This window comes from Acipenser ruthenus, chromosome 16 (assembly GCF_902713425.1).
Source record: "Acipenser ruthenus chromosome 16, fAciRut3.2 maternal haplotype, whole genome shotgun sequence".
Taxonomy (NCBI): domain Eukaryota; kingdom Metazoa; phylum Chordata; class Actinopteri; order Acipenseriformes; family Acipenseridae; genus Acipenser; species Acipenser ruthenus.
Window position 1 is genome coordinate 17991995 of NC_081204.1, and position 26923 is coordinate 18018917.

At 39.7% G+C, this 26923-nt stretch overlaps 1 protein-coding gene across 5 annotated transcripts; it reads left to right on the forward strand.

The window, feature by feature from the left end:
• The first annotated feature begins 1071 nt into the window (after nucleotides 1-1071).
• LOC117414309 (galactoside alpha-(1,2)-fucosyltransferase 2-like) lies at nucleotides 1072-26923 on the forward strand. 5 transcript variants are annotated; one of them, XR_009307477.1, is made up of 5 exons: nucleotides 1078-1168; nucleotides 13607-13717; nucleotides 25154-25264; nucleotides 25524-25660; nucleotides 25822-26923. XR_009307477.1 is itself a non-coding variant. In XM_034024106.2 (2 exons), exon 2 carries the CDS (start codon nucleotides 6780-6782, stop codon nucleotides 7812-7814), a length of 1035 nt encoding a protein of 344 aa, XP_033879997.1. In that variant the 5' UTR covers nucleotides 1072-1168; nucleotides 6763-6779; the 3' UTR covers nucleotides 7815-9995. The 5 variants fall into 5 exon arrangements, 1 of the variants encoding a protein (XP_033879997.1); XR_009307476.1 differs by having other exon boundaries at nucleotides 25883-26923; XR_004546182.3 differs by lacking the exon at nucleotides 13607-13717 and having other exon boundaries at nucleotides 25883-26923.

Genomic DNA, 26923 nt, shown 5'->3' on the forward strand with positions numbered 1-26923 from the left:
ATTCTTCATAGGCGAACACACACACACACACACACACACACAGCGTGTACAGACAGACAATGAGCCCTTCAGCCTTGATCAACACAACCAGGTATACTGAGCAGTAATTAAAGTCCTGAACAGAGCAAAACCACAGAGAAGAAAAGAAAACATTGCATCAAAACAAAGTAGCAAATAAAAAAAAAAAAACAATCCAGTGAAAAAAATGAATGGAAACGATCTCACCACTCCTTGAAGAGTCCTTGATCCAGCGATGAATGAAAGAGTCCAGCCAGTCCAAACGATATCCAGGAATCCTTTATCAGCTATGACAATTTAACCAACCCACCAAACATTTAGCATTCATATGATCTACCTCAACATCTACCTCCAAGGAAGTAAAGAAACAATCTTCCAAACTATGATCAATAGAAATTTAGTTGTGCAATAAAAAAAGGTTTTTCTTCTAGAAACAGAAAAGGACTGTATGCATATATCATGACAATATTTCCCAGACAGTAAAAAAAAGTTCTGGACAAAAATGTATGTTTCATTAAACAGCTGAACGGTTATTTTACAGGCCAGTAATGGCTTCAAGTGGTTTTAATCTCATTCCTCCATCCCCTCACATATCTTCTGTGGAACAAGCAAACAATCTTCAAGTTTTTTTTATTAAAAAGAAAATTAGTTTTGCAACCAAAACGGTTTTGATTTTCTTATAGATTAAAAAAAAAAACAGAAAGGGCTGTAAAAGTTATTTTTCTTTTTCTTCTAAAACCTTTTTTTTAAATCATTTTCAACGTTGCTGCAGTACAATCTACCGTCAGGTATTGGTAACTTAGCTTGCTGCAATCCATTTCAGAGTGCAAACAGGTGTGTCTTTCTTGCAATAATTGCCTAAATTACTACCTTCTTACATTTTATCCTAATATAACTAATAAATGACACAAAAAACAGCCTCAAGGGTCTGCCACCTACTTTTCAGTCTTACAAAATAAGTACAAATGCTGATTGGCTTGTGTTGAGGTAAGATGGGTGTATTTTGGCACTCCTAAATGCACGCCTCCTCCACTTGAACCTCATTTAAGGAAGTACATATTGGCTGCCAGTCACCCATTGAACCAATTGCTAATAAAAACATCTCTCTCGTGAACAGAATATACAACAGCTATTTTCTCTTTACTCTCCAGTAAGTATTTATTTCATATTCTTGATAATAAACTGGTGCTATGTTTTACTGTATGTGAAGGGAGCTTAATGGGTTGATTTATGTTGTTTTTATATTTTATCTTGACTTTTATACCTTTATTTCAAGATATCCTTTACCTTTATCTATGCCACCTTATTTTTTAATTATTACTAAGTGTGAAATATTATTTTTTAACTTATACTGAAACAGACTGAATGTTGGTGTGAGGGCCCTGGAGAAGAACTAGAACAGTTGCAAGGCTCTTTTTAGAATTCAGCTAAACACAAGGGCTTTGATGTAAATAAATTGCTAGGCAAATGTGCTGTCTGTAACCAAGGTACAAGGAAATGGTAAAGAAAACTGGACTAACAAAGCTAAATGTCCCTTCTGGAGTCTGTAGCACATTGCAAACTCATTATAATAGTGATTGAAGGTGTTAACCAACCAAAACAGAGTATACAGTATCAAACCAGACTTTAATTTGAATATTTTTCTGAAGCAGGTGTATTTTAATTGGAAAGTTAATTAATATATTTGTTAAAATGCATGAGAATGAGTGTTGTTCTATAGCAAGTTGAGTGACTCTCTCACCTTCCAACGCGTTGTGTCTTTGTACGGAAGCGTATTGGTGCCACAGAGAGTAAACATTCTTTTTTTTCGAGATAGGCATTTCATGAAAATGGAACAATAACCCCAATTTACCAGGCTTCATTAATCTCACCAGGAGAGGATCAAGCATAGATAAGTTGTCAGAAGTCAGATTCTACATTTGCCTACCTCTGAACCAAAAGGGATTTTTTTTATTTCTGATGTACTAGATATATTATTGTTTGTTTATTTAGCAGACGCCTTTATCCAAGGCGACTTACAGAGACTCGGGTGTGTGAACTATGCATCAGCTGCAGAGTCACTTACAATTATGTCTCACCCGAAAGACGGAGCACAAGGAGGTTAAGTGACTTGCTCAGGGTCACACAATGACTCAGTGGCCGAGGTGGGATTTGAACTGGGGACCTCCTGGTTACAAGCTCTTTTCTTTAACCACTGGACCACACAGAGAATAAATTACTGTTATTGCAGCTAACACTAATTTATTCTCTTTATTCCATGTGGATTTTGCTTCCCTAGGAATAGTTGTTTAAATAAAAAATCTGAAAAGAATGCTATAAATTAAAAAAAGATTAGTCAAATTACTGTATATACATATAACTTATTGCAGAAATGTACAAATTTCCACACATTGGGGTATGCAAACTTTTGATGATGACAACAGCAGTGTGGAGTAGTGGTTAGGGCTCTGGACAGGGCAGCAGTGTGGAGTAGTGGTTAGGGCTCTGGACAGGGCAGCAGTGTGGAGTAGTGGTTAGGGCTCTGGACAGGGCAGCAGTGTGGAGTAGTGGTTAGGGCTCTGGACAGGGCAGCAGTGTGGAGTAGTGGTTAGGGCTCTGGACTCTTGACCGGAGGGTCGTGGGTTCAATCCCACATGGGGGACACTGCTGCTGTACCCTTGAGCAAGGTACTTTACCTCGATTGCTCTAGTAAAAACCCAACTGTATACATGGGTAATTGTATGTAAAAATAACGTGATATCTTGTAAAAATAACGTGATATCTTGTAACAATTGTAAGTCGGCTAAGAAATAAAATAATAATAATTAAGTTATGAACAGTGACAGATTCTGCGCTAATCTGGGCCTTAATTGGCTGCTTTTAATTAAAAATACACTTGGTTTCAAAAAGTTTGGAACTTGTCAAAAAGAGCAAACTGAAATGTTAAAAAATCATAGTCATCTCACCTAGGCTGAATTTTTTTTTTTTTTTTTAAATATATAGATATCGCTTCCAAAATTCAAATGCACTGAATTTACATTGGTGTAGTCTAATCCTGCGCCGGTGTCAATTTTAAGAAAAAGTTGAAATAAGTTTAAATGCTGCAGACTGATCTAATCACAGTTCAATACATTACCTGCAAAAGATTGATGAATACAACTAATTAAACAGAGTACATTACAGGGTAATTACTACAAATAACAAGAAAAAGTCCTATCTACCTGTAGCAGGGCGGTTGAAAGCCCTGCTGTTGAAATGTATTATTATTATTATTTGTTTATTTAGCAGACGCCTTTATCCAAGGCGACTTACAGAGACTAGGGTGTGTGAACTATGCATCAGCAGCAGAGTCACTTACAACTACGTCTTGCCCGAAAGACGGAGGTTAAGTGACTTGCTCAGGGTCACACAATGAGTCAGTGGCTGAGGTGGGCTTTGAACCGGAGACCTCCTAATTACAAGCCCCTTTTCTTTAACCACTGGACCACACACCCTCCTATTATTTGTTTATTTTTAGAACGGGGTCTCCCCTCCGCCCCTGTGCAGTTTATTATTTTGTATTTGTGGTTTATTATTATTATGATTTAGTTATTGTGAAAATATGACGGTGTGCGCCGTGTTTGTTATTGTTATGGTTTATTCTTTTATAAATTTGACGGCGTAGCCGAATGTTTGTTTTTGTTTGGTAGTGTGGATGAGAAGCCCATCCACGGTAATTAAAAACCTTGTGTAGAAGGTGGCCATCTCCCAAATTAAGTGATTAATTTGTTGCTAATCAGGAGATGGTCACCTGCATAAAAGCCTGCAGCTCTCTACACTCAAGGTGGGTGTTAGGAGCGAGAGCAGCGAGAGAGAAACGAAATGAAACGAAAAAAAACATTCGGCTACGCCGTCAAAGCCGTCATATAGCATTCTTTTCAGAATTTTTATTTAAACCACCAACTATTCCTAGGGAAGCAAAATCCACATGGAATAAAGAGAATAGATGAGTGTTATTGTAGAGCCCCTCAGCTTTAGAGACGTAACAAGTAGGGGAAGACACAAATATTTGCCATATATTGTCCCTTTCAAGTGAAGACAATGTAGCTTTGCTGTTCCTAGCCAGATCATTTATTATTACAAAAAGAAGAGTGCTGCACAATAGCTGCAGAGCATTTATCAGGAAGTACTGTAAAAAAAGGAAAATAAATAAAATATAACATTTGTTATTTTTCACCACCAACGGGGAGACACAACGCCTGAGCCACTAAAGTGAGAACTGTACCACACCCAGCCACTCTGTGCACCAGAGCTCAGGATCAATGTGCATCTATTCAGGGATGCCAACATAGAATAAGATAACTGTGAAAAGGTTGCAAACCCAGCCAGGTGGTGCAGTGGCAGAATGGAAACTCGGAGGCAGAACCTTGCAATTAAGTTCAGTAGGACTGTGGCAGGAGGACAGCTGATAGCAGTAATTCGTCCTCCTGACCACTGGCAGCATGAGAGAGCAGGCAGCAACAACAGCGCTTTTCAGTGTGCGAGACCTGTTTGTTTTGTTTATTTATTTTATTTTCTACCCGGGCTTATCATAGTTGATATTCCCGGGGATTCTTTTTGTTAGTTTATTTGTGAATTAATAAAACCCTGCCCAGCCCTGCCTTGCTGGTGCACAGGTCCTGCCTGTCTGTGTCGTCACGTCTGGTCCCACAGGCGCTACACCCACCAATCCCCATCACAAGGATTTCAATTACACAAAAATAGATGTTAAAACTTCATGCTGATTTGAACTCAGCTCTCACCAAGATAAGCACCAACTAAGACATAGCTTTACAGTAAACTAATGTGATCCATATGTGTCTCCATCCATTTGTGCTTCCTTCCATATGATGATGTAGATATCCTTCTGTCTGGTGTTGATGGCTGAAGTGTAATGCTGACTCCAGGGATCAGCTTATTGCCTCCCTAGCGCATCAGCACACACAACGGCTGCGATGCTGGCTCCGGGGATCAAACCACAGTGCGGTCTCCCTAGCGCATCAGCATGACAACCGTCTGGATTGAGCTAAATCGGGTACATCTCTGGGGTCTTCAAGTGGGCACGTTCCATCCTCTGTGTTTCATCGACTAGCCCACGACACCTCAAGAGGGCTCGACGGTGATTCTGGCGTCCCAGCATCACCCCCGTCCGTCCCCCACTCAACTTAGCCCAGCTTACTTACCCAGCGTTTCTTTCTATTGTGCTTGAGATCCCCAGCCAGAATCTTTGCGTCTCAACCACAGCCAGTTGCTGCTCCTCTCTGCTGCTTCAGATAAGTTCTTCAGTGTGCGACACAACTCTTGACCACTGAATCCGACGTCTCTGAGAAACCGGGTTGTAGAGTGTGCCACAAATCCTCGACAACCCAGTCTTTCCATCCTCGCTGTTCTGCTTCAGTGGCTAGTTGAGCATACCGCAGTTTCTTCCTCTCATACGCCTCATCTACAGCATCCTCCCATGGCACTGTTTACTCTACCAGGTGAACAAGGCATGCTGATCCAGACCACAAGACAATATCTGGTCGAAGGTTAGTGGTGGCAATCTCAGGTAGAAAAATAAGCCGTTGACCAACATCTGCCAGCATTTTCCAGTCTCTAGCAGCTTCCAGTTGTCCTGGGCGAGGATTGGTTTTAATTCTTTTTCTTGGTGGTTGCTCTCCTGGGTGGAGGAATGTTGTCTTTTGTGTGTAATGTTTTGATGGAACAGGTGGCAACTTATTGGTCATGTTACGCTTGTCTTCCAATGCTAAGGCCAAACATTGCAGCACCTGGTCCTGGCGCCAAATAAACCGTCCTTGGCTAAGAGCCACCTTACATCCTGTCAAAATGTGCCTTAATGTTGCAGGTGATGAACACAAAGGACATGAGGGATCCTCTCCTACCCAGAGGTTTAGGTTCTGTGGTGATGGGCGAACATCATATGTTGACCTGATGAGGAAACTGATCCTGCTCTGTTCCATTGACCATAGGTCTTGCCAGCCAATCTTGCGTTGTTCCACACTCTCCCATCTCATCCATTCTCCCTGCTTGGCCTGGGAAATGGCCTTTATACACCTCATCCTCTCCTCCTGCTTTAACATCTCGTTGACTACCAGCTTCCTCCGTTGAGCTGGGGCTGCCTTGTGCCATGTAGGAAGAGCTGAACTGAGACCAAGACCCCCTCTTCCATGCTGAACTTGCCCCATGATATCACCAATTCGAAGGGCAGCCTTTGCATCCTCCACAGTTTTCTTTGCATCCCACTTTCTTCCAGTTTTCAATACAGGTGCTGCCTCCCTTACGCATTTGTCGCGTGACTCTACTAATGTCATTTAGTTGCAGTAGTTGTTAGTTGCAGTATTTCTTTACCATAAAGTCCCACTCTGCTGAGGCAGTGTGGCACTCCCAACCATCTCCTGATGTATGAACTGATTAAAGCTTCCAGCTTCTCTACTGTTGTCAAAGAAACATCGTACACATATTTATTCACTAACAAAATTAAGCTTTCAAAACAAAATACAAAACAAAAAGGTTCAAACAATCAAATGCAAACAACATACCATCACCACAGCCTGCTACTCCTGTATCCCTCTGCTACACACCAAACAAACCTCCCTTTAATAGGATGCAGCTGGGCATTCAATCAGGGATAGAGCTGGAGATTAACCCCATCCCTGCTAAACACACACACATGCATATTTACAGGAAAGTGGGTGGTGGTTTTCTTTATCAAAAACACTTACATACATTTTCTTTTACTCTTTTTAGGATACCAAAGAAAACAAATGAAACTTGAAAAGCCAATGAATTGGAAACCATGTATTTTCTTACTGTTTCTACTATGTATCTTCATAATGTCCTTCTTATATGGAGTCATTGAAATATTTAATAAACAGCAAATCCTGAAGATGGATCAATTAAAATCAAGTTCCAAATCAACAATGACCACTATTAGAAAGGATCAAGGGATATGGACTGTAAACTCACTTGGCCGTCTTGGCAATCAAATGGGTGAGTATGCAACTCTGTATGCCTTGGCTAAGCAAAACAATCACCAAGCATACATACTTCCAGAGATGCATGAGTACTTAGCACCAATCTTCAAGATCACTTTACCTGTGCTTCATAGTAAAATGAACACAAACATACAATGGAAACATTACTGGCTCCATGACTGGATGTCCAATGAGTATTACAACATTCATGGGGATTATGTGAAGCTAACAGGCACTCCTTGCTCTTGGACCTTCTACCATCATATTAAAGAAGACATCCTTAGGGAATTCACCTTCCATGATTTCCTCAAAGACGAGGCCAACCGGTACCTGGAAGGTATTAAAGGGAGTCGGGAAAATGTCACCTTCATTGCAGTCCATGTGCGAAGGGGGGACTATGTGCATGTTATGAGAGACTCATGGAAGGGAGTGATAGCAGATAAGGCCTACATTGATAAAGCCATGTCTTATTTCAGGAACAAGTATCAAGAACCTGTGTTTGTGGTAACCAGCAATGGCATGGAGTGGTGCAAAGAGAACATTGATGCTTCTAAAGGAGATGTGTATTTCTCTGGTGATGGAAATGAATCAAACCCAGCAAAGGACTTTGTTATTCTTGCTCACTGCAATCACACCATCATGACTATTGGGACATTTGGCTACTGGGCTGGGTACCTTGTTGGTGGGGAGACAGTTTATCTCTCCAACTTCACACTCCCTGAATCACCATTCCTGAAATTATTCAAGTATGAAGCTGCCTTCCTTCCTGAATGGCATGGGATCCCAGCTGACCTTTCACCCCTTCTGAATTCAATCAAACCATAGATCGATGAATTGCTCTACTTCACTTGTAACAATGAACAACTTGGCCAAAAATTAGGAGGACTCGCTGACAGCACGCCCTTCAGAGGACACGCATGCTTGCCTTCATCTCTCCCAAGTCAATACGGGAGCTGCAGCACTGAGACAAGGTCTTAAAAACAATTGGATATTCCAAATTGGGAGAAAATAGGTAAAAATAATTGCCAATTCCAAATTTAAAAATAAAAAAAGTTAAAACCAAAAAAGCTTGGAGAACAAAACAAGAGAGAATGGTATTCCATGCCAAACAAGGAGGCGAGTGAAATGGGGACAGTTTTGGCTGAATTCAGAAAACTCTGTAAAGATGTGAACACCAGCCTTCAAATAGTAGAAGAGGCTGAAAGCAGAATTAATGAAATGGAAGACAGCTGCATCAGTCGTGAGAGATTGTTAAGAAAGAAAAGCATCATTGATTATTGCAATTCAGTCTGATCCGCAGGATATATTACAATCCAGAACAATATTTCAAACAGTTTCTCAGATAACAAACATCATTGTACCACCTGAGCCATGCCTGATATGTCTTGGCGATATGTCTTTAGTGACAAATATGGGCATTGGGGATGTTTGATTTATTAAGATGGCACTAATAACAGCTGATAAATGTATTGCCCTTTGTTGGAAAAATGATAACTCCCCAAATATATCTATGTGGTTTGGGAATATTTAGTCATCTGTCCTTTGTGAAAAAAAATACTGTAGGATTTGCAAAAGGAACTGGCTCTTTGAAGAGATATGGGGTGGATTTATTAACTTCCTTAACTCCTCAACTTATTTTGCCACCACAAAGTATAGCTCCCTCCTGACCAGAGTTTATCCGCAGTCCAGTTATTTTTGTTATATATGTTATATTATATAACATATAATATAACATATATTATAGAACATATAATAACACAGCTCTTAAAATAAACAAATCCCTTGGGCCAGATGAGATCCTCCCAATAGTAGTCAAAGAAATGAAAGAAGTTATTTACAAACCGCTAAAAAAGATCATGCAACAATCTCTTGACACGGGGGTTGTACCGACAGACTGGAAAATAGCAAACGTAATACTGATCCACAAAAAGGGAAGACAAAACCGAACCAGGTAACTACATACCAATAAGCCTGACCTCTATTATATGTGAACTTATGGAAACTATAATAAGATCCAAAATGGAAAATTACTTATATGGTAACAATATCCTGGGAGACAGTCAGCGTGGTTTTAGGAAAGGGAGATCGTGTCTAACTAACCTGCTTGATTATTTTGTGGATGCAACATCGACAATGGATAATTGCAAAGCATAAGACATGGTTTATTTAGATTTCCAGAAAGCTTTTGACAAAGTACTGCATAAAAGATTAATTCTCAAACTGAACGCAGTAGGGATTCAAAGAAATGCATGCACATGGATTAGGGAGTGGTTAACATGTAGAAAACAGAAAGTACTGATTAGAGGAGAAACCTCAAAATGGAGCGAGGTAACCAGTGGTGTACCACAGGGATCAGTACTAGGTCCTCTGCTATTCCTAATCTACATTAATGATTTAGATTCTGGTATAGTAAGCAAACTTGTTAAATTTGCAGATGACACAAAAATAGGAGCAGTGGCAAATACTGTTGCAGCAGCCAAGGTCAAATTTTCAATTTTGGATCTTATTATAGTTTCCATAAGTTTACATATAATAGAAGTCTGGCTTATTGGTCTGTAGTTACCTGGTTTGGTTTGTAAACCTTCTTATGTATGTTCTTATATGTTATTACTTTTAACAGGTTGTTTGGGTTTTTTTATTTTTGGTTTGTTTTTTGTTTAAGTACTGCATTATATTTCAGGAAGGTATGGTGGGAATCCATGTAGAGGAACTACTGTTTAACTTTTCTATTGTTTTTATAATTTTATTTTCTGTCATTCTACTGTGTTTTGGATAGTTTGTTTGTTGTTATATAGATAGATTTTTATTACAGAGTTTCCAAATGTGAGGAAGAATGACACAAAACTGACTTTAAAAAAAAGAAAATTGTGAATAAACTTGAAAGATGAAATACCAGAGCTTTTAACAGTTTGGGTATATTAGATGCTATTTTATCTGTTTCCTTACTTTTGTTAAGCGCTTTGTGATCATTTGTCTTTATTAATAAAGATTATTATTATAATAACACCCTGGAGTTAAAGTGTGCAATGTGTAGTGCAGTGCATGGCAGAGAAAGGAATTGGTTAGCATGGTAACACACTGATAAGAATGGTAAAGCAGGATATCAAAGAGGGTGAATCATTGGAAAGGCACAGTGTGAACATGGCAGGATATGAAAAGCATCCTCGTTTTCACCGAGTTTTAGGCTTCTTTCAAGGATCAGCAGGTGACAGCAGAGCATTGTTAAATGAGCACTCAGACAGACATGCTATTACTTAAGAGAAAAACCCATGCAAACTAAAGGGGCTATTCTGCAGGGGGATGGTTTCATGATAGAAAAATGTCACATCACATGCATCACAGGAAAGCCTTTTATTGCAAAAGTGTCAACCTTTCCTCATTTACATCTGAAGAGAAAACACTGAAACCACAGTTAAAGACTAGAAATCAATATTATTCATTTTTAGAGTAATATAGTCTCCGTCGCAGTCTTAGGTTTTTTGCAGACTGAAGCAGGTTTTCCTCAAGGATTTGCCTGTATTTAGCTCCATCCATTTTGCCCTTTACCCTGACAAGCTTCCCAGTCCCTGCCAATGCAAAGCATCCCCATATTGTGATGCTGCCACCACCATGCTTCACAGTAGGGATGGTGTTACCTGGGTGATGTCCTATGTTGGGTTTGCGCCAGACACAACGCTTTGCATTTAGGCCAAATAGTTCAATTTTTGTTTCATCAGACCACAGAATCTTTTGCCACATGACTTTTTGCAAATTCCAAGCGGGATTTTACATGGGCTTTTTTCAGAAATGGCTTCCTTCTTGCCACTCTTCCATACAGGCCAGATTTGTGGAGTACCTGAGCTATTGTTGACATATTGACAGTTTCTCCCATCTCAGACATGGAACGCTGTAGGTCTTTCAGAGTTGTCATTGGCCTCTTGCTGGCTTCTCTGACCAATGCCCTTCTTATCCAGCTGCTCAGTTTGGGAGGACGGCCTGCTCTAAGCAGATTCTGAGTGGTGCCGTATACCTTCCACTTCTTAATGATCGACTTGACTGTGCTCCAAGGGATATTCAATCTTGAATCTTTTAATAATCTTTTTATACCCCTCCCCTGATCTGTGCCTTGCCACAACTTTATCCTGAAGTTGTTTTGAAAGCTCCTTGGTCTTCAAGGTAGTATTTTTGCTTTGAATGCACAACCCAACTGTGGGACCTTACAGAGACAGGCGGTTTTAATCTGAAATCATGTGAATCACTTTATTGCACACAGATGGACTCCATTCAACTTATTGTGTGAGTTCTGAAGGCAATTGGTTGCACCTGAGCTTATTTAGGTGTGTCATAGCAAAGGGGGTGAATACTTATCTAATGAAGACTTTTCAAGTTTTTATTTTTAATTGATTTGTTTTTTCACCCCCCTCCCCCCATTTTTTCCCACATTGAATGTGTGGAGTAGGTTGTGCAGATCAGAAGAAAAAAATCCCATTTAAATGCATCAAGATTTCAGGTTGTAACACAACAAAATGTGAAAAAGTCCAAGGGAGGTGAATACTACCTATAGGCACTGTATAATCATCTTCATTCTGAGTAGCTCTACCCCACCTTTATCTTCTGATTTAAGAACAATGGGCTGGTCAGATGTTATGTTATACACACTATACTTTGTGTAACATGCAAATAGCCTCCCACACATAGAGACACGGAAGCACATATACAGAATTCTGACATAAACTGGAACACTTGGCTTCCAGTGAAAATCTGTTTACATCTCTTGATCACAAGGAAACTGCCCTGGTAAAAAAAAAAACACGCAGGGGCAGATTTGGAATGTAGACAAACAGGTAAAAATGTCACAATCTTTTTTTAAAGGTTAAGAGGAATTTATCTATTCAGGGCTGAACAGAGTGAGAAAACAATATTCTGTTTGTTTTGTCCTAAAGCCCTTGAAACTAATAATCAAGAAAACATTGCACTTTCCCGTTTATCACACTGCATGAAAAATATGATTAACTAATTGTGCAAACATATGGTAATAATATAGAAACTTAACGTTTAGAAAGATCACACATGTTTCAAGCCCATTTTTACAAATGGTTTACTAGACCAAGAACCTAATGGACGTGTTTAAGTCTATTTGGACCTAGGGTTTGCACAATAGTAAAATAATGGTTTACAAAGATTTGCATAAATTACAGTTTTACAAAGTGATACAAACTTATTCACACATTATGCTCGTATGGACATTAAGTTTAAAATATTGTAAACCTGCAATGTGTAAAATCCAGCCAAGCTTTTAAAAAACAAGTTATAAATGTTAAAATAAATAACATTTGAACACTAAAAGTGACTTTTAATTTAAAAAAAAAGTTTTATTAATATACACAGGCATAAAGACATACACATTGAGTCATACAGATATCATAAGCAAAAAATACATTATACTTTTCTTAATACATTAAATAAATAGTACATTAAAAAACACAAGCAAAATTACATCAAAAATACATACAAATTATAAGGCCTTCTATCATAGAAACTTTACTGCACCCCTCATGGATCTGGCAACTTAGGGATCTTTGACTTTGAAGATGAGGAACTGCATGAGTCCGGCTAGACTGTGCAGTGAAGTGGAGGGCCTTCTGTTTGAACGTGTAGTGGGCAAAGGGAATTGTAGGAACCTCTTTAAAAACCCCTTCCCGGTAAATGAGAGGCTGTTCCCTGAACTTAAAAGATCTACAGTTACTATATATGCGCTGGTAGATCCTGAAGATTGGGGTGGGCTGGAATCTGATTCTGTAAAATTCTGGTCTTTGAGGTGGGCACAATCAACCTGATGTATGTTTCTGAAACTGAAAACACACATTCAACATGCTCTGAACAAAGGGGAGAAACAGATAGGGAAATATTTTTTGGATGGCTATGCAGTTGTAGAAGGTGCTCATATCGCCTATGAATTTGCAGTGTGTTTTCCCATGGCTGTAACGTTTGTTATGACTCTAACGACTTTAATCTTTTAACTAAAGAATTATGCGGTGTGATGTTCCAGAATTTTAACGAGAAAGTTAAGATGCTGAAAAACGTCTACAAACTAGATCTAAGTGTGATGTGGGAGCATGAATGGACGGCTTTAAAAAAAAACAACAGAATCTTCAGGTTCATGCTTTTGTGAGTAAATGTTTTTCCACAGCTTATGAACCCTTGTGATTCCTTATTTGGAGGACGCACAAATGCTATTACGTTGCATTATGTGGCTAAAGAAAATGAGAAGCTAGCGTACTATGATTTCAAAAGTTTGTACCCCTTTGTCAACAAGACCAAGACATATCCCATTGAACACCCAAACATAATTTACCAGGACTTTGAGGAGTAATTATTTTGGTTAATTTAAAATAACCATGCTACCTCCTAGAGGGTTGTATTTTCCAGTGCTCCCCTCCAGAATCTACGGTAAACTCATTTTTACCCTCTGTCGTACATAAATCAGACCGGGCCTTGCACCCATAATGATGATGAAAGATCTTTAACAGGTGTGTGGTGTTCTGTGGAGGTATTCAAAGCTCTTGAAAAGGGGTATAAGGTGCCTAAAATACATGAAATATGACGTTTCCCTCAGATCTATGATACTCTCTTTACAGGGTATATCAACGCTCACCTGAAAGGCAAACAAGAGAGTTCGGGATGCCCTTAGCAATGTGTGGATGATGAGAGTAAAGAAAAGTACACCCGTGACTCTCTTCTCAAAGAAGGTATAGACCCTAAGAACATTACAGTGAATCCTGCCAAAAGGCAATTTCCTTAAATTCACTGTGAGGGAAGTGTGGGCAACATACTAAACCTTTATCCACAACTTTTGTTAGCAAGCCTGCAGATTTCTTTCAGTATGTGTTTTCTAAATGTTATAAGGTATCCCATTTTTGCTTTGTTGGGTACTTCGTTGGGTACAGGTTCAATGGCGATACACTTCTGACACGCACACCCCCCCCCCCCCTTTACAAAGGCTTGAAATGTATTTTTGTTTACGACTGTAAGTCACCCTGGATAAGGGTGTCTGCTAAGAAATATATAATAATAACAATAATGTGAGTGAGTTTGGGGTGTGGATTTGTGAGTGAATGAGTTTATGTGTGGAATGTGCCTGGGCTAATGAGGTGTCAATTACTCACTTAGCCCCGGCACCTGTATAAAAGGGGCGTGGTTGGGTGTGTTTGGTGGTTGGGTGTTTGGGAGAGAGCAAGGGTGGGTGTTTGGGAGAGAGCAAGGCTGAGTGTTTGGGAGAGAAAGTTTGTGTTTTTGTGTAGTTAGTGTTTTGTGTTTGTGTCATTTTGTTTGGCCATCGTGCCCTTTTGTTTGTTTCTTTGTTTTGTTAATTAAAGTCTTTATTTTGCCTGCACTTCCTGTCTCTGAGTCTCCTTACCCCGGTCAGCCTGTCACAGCCCGTTTAGAGCTGTATAATCTAATGGATTGTCTACAGAGACGATGCCTTTACCATGATACTGAAAAGGTTCACAAGTAAACCCAGGGATTGGAACCATTCGCTAGGAGACTATCTAGGAGAACTGACCAGTGAGCTTAAACCAGGCGATTACATTTCAGAATTTGTTTCGGGAGGGCCTTAAGCGTACAGTTTTAAATCAAAAGATCGTGAAAACATGTCTGAAAATGAAGGGTATTACCTTTATTTATGAAAACTCTCAAACCATTAACCCTTTGTGGTCCTATGTCGGACCTTGTCCGACATCGCAATTTTCCCTTTCTGGTCATCAAAAAGATGCAAAAAACAGGTCTCTAGTCATTTTTTCTCTGGAAAAAGCCGAGAAAACCATTCAATGGCCGGGTGAGACCGATAGGAGCTGAGAGAAGCCGAAAAAAGGGGCATATCTCATGAATACTGATAGATCCGACACCACATAGATAACACAGACATAAACAAACAAGATAGCTGCTTCTGCATCCAGCGCTCAAAGAATATCACAGACATTGGCAGAGCTTTTTTTAGATGTTATAGTAATAAAATAACAACTTGGATCGCATTATTGAGGAGTGTGGTGATAAAACGAGTGATCAAGAGATGATTTATCTGTATTTACTATTATTAAGAGATATTTGAAAAATATAGTGAACAAGGGGTGGGGCTGGGCTGGAGATGCAGTACCGAGTGTCCTGTTGATATGCAGTGCCTTTTAAACTTGTTTTACTGTGAAAAAAAATACTTTTAAACAGTGCGTCTAAAATAAACTGCGCGTGTGAAAATAAATTGGACCTGACGCGCCTGACACGCGCTGAATAAATGGACCGCAAAGGGTTAATCTTGCGTACCTGACTGATTTGACACAGAATTTTGTGAACCCTGACCGTGTCACCCCCTCCTGAAAAAATCTTAATTGAAAATACCCTGATTATAAATATGAAAGATTAGATTTTCAGCTCGAAAACAGACCATACCGGAAAACATTTCACATTTTGTATAAGAAGAGAGTGTTGAACTCTGACTACGCCAGTTTAATGACGGCGGCTTCGATGTGCATTTAACAGTTCCTTTTGCGGCAATTATCTCAGGTCCTTTGAGTTCAGGCAAAAGCTATTTTGTGAAAAAATGTTTAGAAAGCTCACACCAAGGAAGGTCTTCCGTCTGTCAATCAAAAAAGGCAGGACATCCTCTTGTCAAGCAAAAAAGGTACAGGATTTCCGGAGTGTCATAAATCAATCACTCAAAAGGGGGAGGGGTCAAGCTACTTGACAGATTCTACTCACAACGTTTTCCAGCCCACACAGCAGAGTCAAAACGCTCTGCAAGCACACACTTTTACTGAAACTTTGCCTCGGTGTTATTTTTGATCGTGGTCTGAATTGATGGAAGAAGCCATGGATTCCCAGAGGTTTTATTTCCCCTAACAATCTTGGGGGTTTTGTTTTTCCTCTCATAAGTGCTAATGGATCATATACTGTAAGCAACATAGTTAAAGTGCATTTCCAAGTTCTGAAATGTCAATGTTCTTAGGTTCTTAATAAAACTCTGTTGATGTCTAGCAGCACAAATAGCAGACTTTATTTGAAAGCAGGGTTTGGGAAAAGGGGGCAGCAGCTATTTTACGTGAGTTTCTCAGAACGAAAGCAGAATCTAAAAAGTCTGCAAATCTCCTGGCTCTCTGTGACTCAGAGAGATCTCTCAAAAGTGAAAATTGCGTTCACTTTGTTCATTTCACAGATTGCTTAGGTTTGGGTGCTGGGCTGGACCAGTCTAACATGTTCCTCATGTGCAGATTGCAACATGCTATCTGTCTGAAGTGGAACAAAATGTATGAAGCTGAGATCTTTCACTTTGAGAGTGTAGTTATAATTATTATTTATTTCTTAGCTGACACCCTTATCCAGGGCGACTTACAATTGTTACAAGATATCACATTATTTTTACATACAATTACCCATTTATACAGTTGGGTTTTTACTAGAGCAATCTAGGTAAAGTACCTTGCTCAAGGGTACAGCAGCAGTGTCCCCCACCTGGGATTGAACCCACGACCCTCCGGCCAAGAGTTCAGAGCCCTAACCACTACTCCACACTGCTGCCCACATAGTGGTAGTAATAAAAGAATAAAACACAGAAGGAATGACAAAGTCTTCTCGTGGGAAATCTTGAATAATTATTAATATTTCTTTCAGGCATGTGGTACAATGGTACAGAGTGCTAGGGTAGGAGAGTCAGTAGTACAGATTGCTATCTGATTTACAAACAGACGTGTGAACCCTGTCTGTGACCAAGAGACAAGGCACTGAGGCAGAGCTCAACACGACTTTTGAATCATGCCAAGGGCTTTGAAATTCTGGTTGAGACATGGTTGTTAAGTTCTGGTCAAGAACGGCTGTGGAGTCACGCTGAAGCCACTGGAACTCTGTTCCTGTGTTCGTCTTTAAAGGGATCCTGGCTTGGGGCTCGAGGGGGAGGTAGTGTTTGGTAGCTAGGAGTGGAGAACTAAGAATACATTTCATCACAAAAGGAGCCATAGCATGGCACGGTGGTTTGAAATGAAGCCGGGGGGGGGGACGGGGGGTGGGGGGGGGACGTATCGCTCTCCCGTTTATTTGTGCTAATTGGAAAATGACAGTGAGGTAATGAGAAGCCAGCCCTTATCCTGTCCAGCAGTCCTCCTCCTGGATTCCAACAGGATTTCAGTTGTTTCGAAACAAAGCAAAACAAAAGAACAGCCCCCATCTCCCCTACTTCTACTGCAGAAAGAAATACAAAATCTCAAAAGAAATGATCTGTGGTCTTGAAAACTAAGTGTATACTCTTTAATGCCACACAAATAAATAAACTCAACTCTTATATGAGCACCCGTGCTGCTATTCCTATGCAAGCGGTAAGGATAGCTTATCAAATGATTTGCTCTGCAGTGAACATTCATTCATTTATTTATTTATTTATTTATTTATTTATTTGGTTGGGAAAACGTACAATTAAAAACATTGTTGATTAAACAAGCGATGCATTGCACACCCGATTTAACCGAAGCTCATTTACATCGGTATTCCCAAAACTAAATAAAACAAACAAAACAACAATAACAATAAAACACAACAAAGAAATCAAACAGGGAGGGGAGCTAACAAAACGACAATAAAACACAACTAAGAATCCTAAAATAACAATAAAAAACAATTACAAACAATAAAATACAATAAAACAAATGGATTGGGACTAGACATGGTCACAAGCTAGTCCTGTTTTAACCATGTTTTCAGTTATGTTAAAAAGCTCTTGTATTCTGATATACTTTTCATGAAGTCCGGTAGCGTATTCCAGAACATGGCACCCTTAATTGAGAAAGCTGTTTGTGCAAATTTACAGCGACATCGAGACACTATACAGTCTCCTCTTATGATTGAACGAGTGACTCTAACAGCTTTTACAGAGCAGGGCTGAACAAATTCCCTTAGGGGCTGAGGGGCCAGTTCATGTAGAGACTTAAAAATCAGACATGCATTGGAAAAATGTATAAAATTAAAAGGCAAAAAAGTTATATTTTTTAAGAATGTGACAGTGATGATATTTTACTGGCTTTTTATCTAGAACTTTCAAACTTTGTTTGTATAAAGAGTGAAGTGGTTTTAACATAGTTGACCAAGCCTGTGACCATACAGTTATGCAGTAGGACATATGGGATAAAATCATAGAGTGCAAACACATCTTAGCATCAGTAGTAGATAAATTGTTTTGAACATAACCTTATTCTGAAGACTAACCCAGAGTCTTACTTGCAGTGGCAACACTAGGGTGCTGTAGTTTCTGCAATGGATCGCCTCAGGTGCATTGTCAAAATATTCTCCCACAATTGGCTCATTCCATCTCGTTACTTGATATCACAAGCCAAGGCATGCCTAGTCATTAACCGCTTACGCCGCCCTGTCCCGCGGGCAGAACATGGTACTGCAATTACACATCATATATCATAAATCATCTGTAATATAATTACAAAAGCAAAAGAGCAAGAAAAGCTGACTCAATATCAAAAATGTTGTTTTCCTACCGTCAAACAGCAAATTAATTTTCTGAATTCACCATTTCAGCGCTGAGATATCCCCATCGCAATGTGTCGAGTACTTCACATTTCAAAACAGCTCGGATCGAGTAGCTGTGCGTTTCGCTGCTCTGGCCTTACACCAATCTGTTTGACGGTGAAGTCTTCCTGATCACATTGTAGGGGAGGTCACAATCTTTCCAGTCATACCTTCACTTTGCTGCCTGAGAATGAAGTTGTGCTGGCGGACCAACAGGGGCTGTGGCCCACAGATTGGGAACCTCTGGATTAGATGACAAACGTTACATTTTTAAACAACAAAAAAAACACTGTCTGCAATATACTTCTAATTTTTGTAATTTGTTTACACAGGAGGAGCAGATTAAAAGCTACACGTATATAATATACACATAACAAAGTCCGCTGGCCTGACAAATAAGATGACATATGTCACATTTATAAACAAAAAATACTTTCTTAGTTTCTTAAAATCAAAATATTAACGCAATTCTAAAATCTTTTTCTAACGGAAATGAGAAAATAAAGCAATACATCCTGGGTTATTATTTGACACAAGTGTACATGGCTTGCACACTTACAGAAGAGGGTTTTTTTAGGGTGCATCGCAGTGCACTTCAGGTGCTCCCTAAGCATTGCGACACTAAACAAAATGGTTGACGGACAAAATAGTGCAGTACACTTTGTGATTTGGGACACAGCCTTAGTTTTGCGTATGATCAGCTGATGCTGCGCACTCAAGGCTGTCCACATACAAGGATAATAATGGGAGTTTGTTGTGTACTCGCTGTATCATATTTCTGTTTTGTGTTCCCTGATTAGTTCTTTTGTAGAAATAACATTTGCTGTATTTAAGGGTTATAAAAGTGTAGTTTTTTTACAAAACGGTATAACTGTAGCTGCATGTTCTTATGTAGTTATGTATTTATCTTCAGAATTTCCTCTTAATAATTGCTATTCTATAATCTGAATAATTCCACGATCCGAACACAACCTGGTCCCAGTTAGTTTGGAAACTAGAGGTTTTTGTAACTTGATACAGTACTTCTCCATAATCATTGCCGTCCTAAGTTAAGCTTACATTTTCAAAGTGGTAGTTTGTTTGAATCTAGGTGCAATATATTGATTTGATTATTTATACGGTACATCAAAAAACACAAATTCCCTTGTGAAAAAACATTTTTAAAAAGTGGTGTGCAAAAGTAAAAAAGTAGTGTGCAACATTTACGAGAATAGTGGTGAAACTTAAAAACGAGTGTGCGAACACAATAAAATGTGTGCCGGAAATAGAAATGTGTGCCGGAAGTCATTATCGTTTTTATTTTCCGGCTCACATTTTTTTGCTCACCATGTTTTTTTAAATGTTCACCCTGCCCTTCCGGGCCACCATAGATAAGTGTCTACTGCAGTGTTTACAATTAAGAATTTAAAGTTATATGGTGTTTTAGGGTTAGGCTGTTTTTTTTTTTCTATGAAACCTTTGTCACAACTATTTTGAAGTGTTGCATTTGGAGTTGCATGGTGCTGTATTGATGTTTGTATTGTTTCTGTGAAGATCGCTGCTTCCTGCTAATTTTGAAGTGTGTTATTTTGAAGTATATAAGGTTGTATTCATCTTTAAATGTTTCTTGTGGAAATCTCAATTTTCTTGAGCACTTAGAAGTGTTTGTATGAAAAGCGTTGTAATACTTTGAGCCTTAATGAATGTCTCTTGTGGATCATTGCTACCTGCTGCTATATTTTAATGTTTAACTCTGTACCAATAAAATGTCTTGTTACTTTTTACCTTGGTGCCGCCCTCACTTTATACACTTGCCTTCCTTGATTTTTAGAATAACCTGTTATTTATTTGGAGTTATACTAGCTTTAAATTGGCGTAGTCGTTAAACCCACTGAATTGGTCATTTAAAATAATCAATTAAATTAATGTTGATAACCAGGGTCTGTCTCCTGGTCCCCTGGGGCCGCTACATGAACCCCCCTCCCCCCCATGCCAGGATTGCAGTCCAGGGGAGACTGGGTCAGCTGCAGCTGCTATTCGCGCTGCTAACCCATTCCTCTCTGTCCCCGGCAGTACGGCATGTTGTTTGACGCGGGTTTGACTCACACCTCCCTCTTGGTGTACAAGGAGAACGGCACGGGTCTGGTCACTCAGATCTTGCTCTGCGGTGTTGAGGGTCACTATCTCAATGCTGTGGGCCTGTGTCGGCCCTGTGTTGCAGTTTCTATTCATTTCATTTGGAAGTTTTGTTTTAGCAGCGCAGTCTCCGTCCCTTAGTGCAGGGGTTCTCAAACTTTGTTTGTTGATGGACCCTTTTTTAAATGCAACATTAATCATGGATCCCTGTGACAGGCTGGCTCGCAGTGGTGACGTCACGGACCAGGAATTAACTGAAACCAAAACAATGGATGGGCGGGTGAAGCTGAATGCTATTGGAACTCAGCTGAATTTATTAATAAACAAAACAAAACAAAAGATTTAAACAAACAAAACAGAAACCAAAGGGCACGAGGGCCAAACGAATAAACAAAGACTGTTTAGCAGTCGTTTTTTTAAATGTTATTTTTCCTCGCTCTCGCTCTCGCTCTAACTCTCTCCCCGTACTCTCCTCTGTACACTCCACCCTGCAACATGGGCAGCTGCAGGTTCTTATACTCTGGCCGAGGGGTTAACTAGCTGTTAATTATCTTATTACCCCTCGGCCACAGTCTGCACGCGTTTGGTAAGGATGCATGACTGTCAGCCAGTTAAATAATCAGTAGCTGATCAGTCATGCATCCTCACGGGGTTTTTAAATATAAATAATAAAAGACGCAGCGTTTTTATCCGTGCCGCAAACAAAAATACAAATAATAATACATAGGGGCGGGATACTCCGCCACAATCCCCAACGGAGAAAAGTATATCAATGTACTTCTAAACACATACTGTGAATAATGCTGTAAGTAAAAGAGTACTTACAGATGTCAGTAAGGTGGGCCTGCTTATTTTTTTGTCAAACTTTCTGTTCTTCATTGCTTGGCATTGTCCCTGACGTCTGCAGAACTAACAGTAGTATGAGGACGTTTTAATTATATTTTATTGATTCAAATTAATATTATTTACTTTGATTAAGTTTGCTCATGCATTAAAAATTCCACTTACACCTGCCAAGTAGCCTACACATAGGTGAAAGTGTCATTTTGACTGAAACCAACAGGGGTTTGGGAGCCGCCTAGGCTCCCCCCAAAAACTATGGGGTTCCACATGATCTCAGATGCATTCTGAGCATTCACTGGACCACTTTCAGAATCAAATTTGAACTTAACTTTGACTCCTGCACCCACAAGCCACAACTCCTTATGTGATGTAAATCATGTGATTTTTGAAAATGTTAACATGCTGCCCTGAAACCATGCATTTTAAATATACAGTGCGTCAAAAAGTTAAGATGTAACATATCTGTAAGGCTGTTTTTTTTCTAATTAAGGGTTTGTGTGCTTATGCCCGTGTGTTATCTGGAAAAGTAAAAAATGTAAGGTGACCATATTTTGTAAACAAAATCCGGGGACACTCAGTTTTGGGAGCACAGCAAAGTAGCCAAGACTGACATGTATGTTGCAGAGTGTATCATGAGCAGGTTCTATTTTAACAGTTGCACGTATTCGTTACAAACAGAAAACAAATATGCAGACAATCTACTGAAACAGACACACACTGCGCAATAATTAAGCAGATTTTTTTTTTAAATTATCCCAACTAAACAAAACAGGCAATATGCAAAAGTCTACTTCTTCTGTTGCCTTCAAACCAAAACTAAGTAGACAGGGTTACACATGTGTAACGGATGTACAATGGATGTATTGTTTATTTTTTTTAATGTAATAAGATTGAGTTTTATTGTGTGATTTTTATTATTTTTACTGTTGCACTGTCCCTTTAAACCCCAGGGAGACTACTGGTCTCAATAGTAATTGCAGTGATAATTCGTAATGGGGGCCAGCTGTATAAAAACAGGTGGGGTTAATCAGCGAGAGAGCGACCGGGTTTGAGAGATTTGTGAGCTGAGAGCACGGGTCGGGGAACTACTGTTTGTTAAGGATTGTAACTTTTCAAGTGTAATACTGAGGCGCTGTGAATTGGCTGAAGCGCTAGAAGTTAATGGTAAACTCCTACTATTCATGTTGAATAGTTTGGTCTGCTCTATATTGGAGAGGTTTCAGTGAAGTATCCCCCGTCGGTCGCAATTGTATGGGGTTGATTTATAAAAGAGAATGTGCATTGTCTGTATTCTGAGTTGGTAATTATGATCCTGTGAATTTCGATGTAATTCTGAGCGCTGCATACAAACTTTTTTTTTTCTGTGTTATTGGTTGTTTTAGACTTTTAGAGTAGCGTCTTTGTCCTGATCACCCTAACTGTAATGGTGTATGTGTTTACAATGTATAGTTATAAAAGGCCTGTTAACTGTTGATTGCACACCTGCACTTTATCAACTTGTGTATTAACTAAAATAGCGGCTATTGGAGTGTTTAAGCATTAGGCATTTTTTAGGTTGCATGACGTTTTCTGTTTTTCTTTGAACATCACTGATTAGTTGTTTTTTTTTTTAGTGTGTTATTTAAAGTTTGTTTTGTTTGGAATTGTGTTGGTGGAAACCACTATTTGTTTTGAAGGCTGTTATTTAAGTGTTATTGTGTTGTGAATTATTTTTATTTAGAAGTGTTGGTGTGACATGACGTAGTTCAAAGTATCCTAGTGCTTAGGGTTTGATGGGATCGCTCTTGGTCAAATCTGCTGCTATAGTTTAAAGGGTGTTGCTATCAAATCTGCTGCTATAGGTAAAAGCTGTGATATTTTGTTTAAAAAAAATCTTGTTGTTTTTATACCTTGTTGTACACACTGTGCTGTCTTGATTTTTAAAGAACCTGTTATTTATTTGGAGTTATATCGCTACACATGGGCATACTGGGAACTTGATACAGCTAACCAGGACTAAAATCTAATTTTACTGACATACTACTGTACAGTATGCTGTTATGGGTTTTCATGTTATGTCAATTTTGATTTTAGAAAAAAGTTTTTTTCTAAAGACAAATCATTGTATTTTGACACACTTACATACGCACCAAGCACACAAGAGCATGTATTAAAGCCCATAACCCAGGCGTTTATAAAAAGAGACGAGCCAAAAATAGGATATTAAACCTAAATATTGTACTAATTACAATAAATGTTATAATGTACTGTGACAAACAGCGAATGAATCTGAATCAACAATCTCCCTCTCGACCTGTGACAGCACTGTACAGCAAAAACTGCGTGCCCCGTACTGAATGTTTCGGCAGTTTATTCCGGGGGCAGTCGGAAGCCGACCATTCAGGAATGGGATGGCGTCACGGTACCAGTTTCATTCAACAGTTTCATTCATGAATTGGAGGAGACGTGATTGAACTAGCTATCGGAGGGGGCGATGCTGAGGGTACTTTAGGGGGACGGTGGTTGATGGGAGGAAACGAGAACTGTTTGGAGCGAGAGGTAAGTGTTTTGTGTTTGTTTTGCAACCGTGTGTCTTTTGTCATTGCCAGAATAATTAAGCACGGATCTGGGAGCTGCAGCCCGGGGCCAGCGATTCACCCGGACTTCACCTCACCTGCACTTAACCAAGTATCACTGTTTCTAGCACCGCACCTGCACTAAGAGCACGCACTGTCCGGAGAGGTGTTTGTGGGTTTTGTGATTATTATTTCGGGACTGCAACCCCTTGTTTTGACGCTGTCGGTACCCATTGCTGGGTAGAGCCAGCTTTATTATTTAATATTTGGTCAAGAAATAAAAAGGAACTTGAACCGTGAACTTTGTGTTTGTCCTTGTCTGGAGCACCTGCATCACCCTTTCACTACACACTGCATCCCACACGTTCACATGTACTTACTCCTTCTCCATTCTCGTATAATCCTCATGCAGCTGTTTTTTTTTTTTTTTTTTTTTTTTTTTTTTCTTGTCATGCGATGCAGTTACCTAAACAAGCACTTTTTTAAGGTGTTTAGTATTTTTTCAGTCAAAAAATGTCCAATTCAGAACGCACAAACGATTGGACACAAGAACAACCTCTTAGGGGTGCGTTTGTAAAATCAGTCTGAGATTGTCAGAGTGCACTCTGGCCGTTCGTAAACTCTCGGAGTGCTCTTTGTCGTTCGGAAAACTTCGAGGAGAATCCTGTCGGAGGGCTCCGAGCACACTAGCCGCTCCAGCTTTGGAGCTGGATTGTCAGCGTTCAATTTCAAATGCGTGAAGGGCTTGCTGTGATGGATGCGGTTATGAAGATGCCATGGATACGATTTTACAACATGCACTGTAGTGCACATACAGGTTAAACACATATAAAATGCATACTGTGCGATAAATCAATACATTATTTTATTATAGTGATCAATTACTCCACTTTGATACATTATAATTGCAGGTCTTGTTAAATTGATATAATTTAATACTTCTTTGTAATTCTCTGGCATCCCTGGGCTGCTGTTTTTACAGCTTTCATACCAGTTAGTCTCCCGACAATGACTTTGTTTGATGTGCAATTTAGATAGCAAAATAACAAGGTGGGGGCACGTCCCCAAGAGGTGACTCGGATATGAATTGTTGTTATTGTTGTTTCTCTTCAGGCCTTCTCTGCGTTTTTCTACACGTTTGACTTTCTTAAGCTGCCTCCACGGTCCTCTCTGGATGTTACGAAGAAAACCACTGAAGAATTCTGCAAGAGAGACTGGAGCAGTGTGCGTAATCGGGGGTGGGGTGGGGTGGGGTGGGGCAGGGACTCACTGCAGAATCACACTTCAGAAATAATCCAAACCTCAGCATCAAGGCTATTGCATGGCTGAAGGATAGGGTTCTTATATACAGTTGGATATCTGTTCCATAAAACCTTTAGCTGATAAAACATTTGCAAGCTGTTCTTCTGGTTATCGTCCAGCTGAGTTGTTTGATCCATAACCACCCTGTGCTGAAAGTGCTGCATCTGTGTTTTTGCTGCAGCTGAAGACAGACTTTCCCCACAGAGAAGGAGAATAATCAGAGAGTACTGCGCCACCAGCTATTACATCACCACTCTACTGGCTGATGCCTACAAGTTTGACAACCAATCATGGAACAAGATCGTCTTTGAGAAGAAGGTGAGGGTGAGGGAGTTTCAGTCCATGCAGCGATCAAACCTCGCGCCAACAAACTAATAAACTGCAAGCGAAACAGCAGCAGCTTTTCTTCTTCAGACTTGAACCAGCTGAAGATCGTTCTAATGTTATCTTACTCTCTTTTGTTGCATCTCCTTCCGCAGGGCTGCAAAATAACTGGTGCTACGTGTTCCCCTCGTTCACTCGAGCCCTCCTCTCTTTCAGGCCGATGACACCGATATCGGCTGGATGCTGGGCTACACGCTGAACTTGACCAACCTAATCCCCACTGAGACCCCTGCGAGCTGAAAGGTCATGGCTACAGCGTGCGGGCCGCCTCGGTCTTCTTCATCGTACTGGTCATTGCGCTGAGCCTGCTGGCCCTGGTAGTGCAGTGCTACACTCAGTGCCGCCGCAGCTTCAACTCACACCAGTCAGCAACTGAGTCACCAAAAAGGGGACAGTGAAGAAGAGGAGGAGGGGGACGAGGTCTGGTTAATATAGAGGCCAAGTATGGATTTGTCCCCATCCTGGTTTTTGATGCTGAAATGACAGCAATGGTATGGGTACTTCAGCAAAAAAATTATTTTTACTGTATTTTAGTGGAGCTCTGTGCATGGCATAACATTTTATAAACTATCCTGTATCATTCGAAACTTAAGGATCTGAAATCTAAATACTCCATTTATGTCTTCAGTTGTACAGTGTATGATTACATTTTTTTATATAAATATATATTGTAGTATATTTGGATTTCTTGGTTTTGGTATGTTTCTGTTATATAGTGTTATATTTGTACCGGTTCAGAGGTCTCCATTGGTATTTCTGTTTTTTGGATATATATAATACTGTAGAAGTGCATCTATTTCCCCTAAGAGAACACAACTATATTACTCTAAAAATGAATGATATTGATTTCTAGTCTTTAACTGTGGTTTCAGTGTTTTCTCTTCAGATGTAAATGAGGAAAGGTTGACACTTTTGCAATAAAAGGCTTTCCTGTGATGCATGTGATGTGACATGTTTCTATCATGAAACCATCCCCCTACAGAATAGCCCCTTTAGTTTGCATGGGTTTTTCTCTTAAGTAATAGCATGTCTGTCTGAGTGATCATTTAACAATGCTCTGCTGTCACCTGCTGATCCTTGAAAGAAGCCTAAAACTCGGTGAAAACGAGGATGCTTTTCATATCCTGCCATGTTCACACTGTGCCTTTCCAATGATTCACCCTCTTTGATATCCTGCTTTACCATTCTTATCAGTGT

Excerpts from the sequence above, each read along its gene's own strand:
- LOC117414309 (XM_034024106.2), top strand. The coding sequence starts at position 6,780 with ATGAAACTTGAAAAGCCAATGAATTGGAAACCATGTATTTTCTTACTG.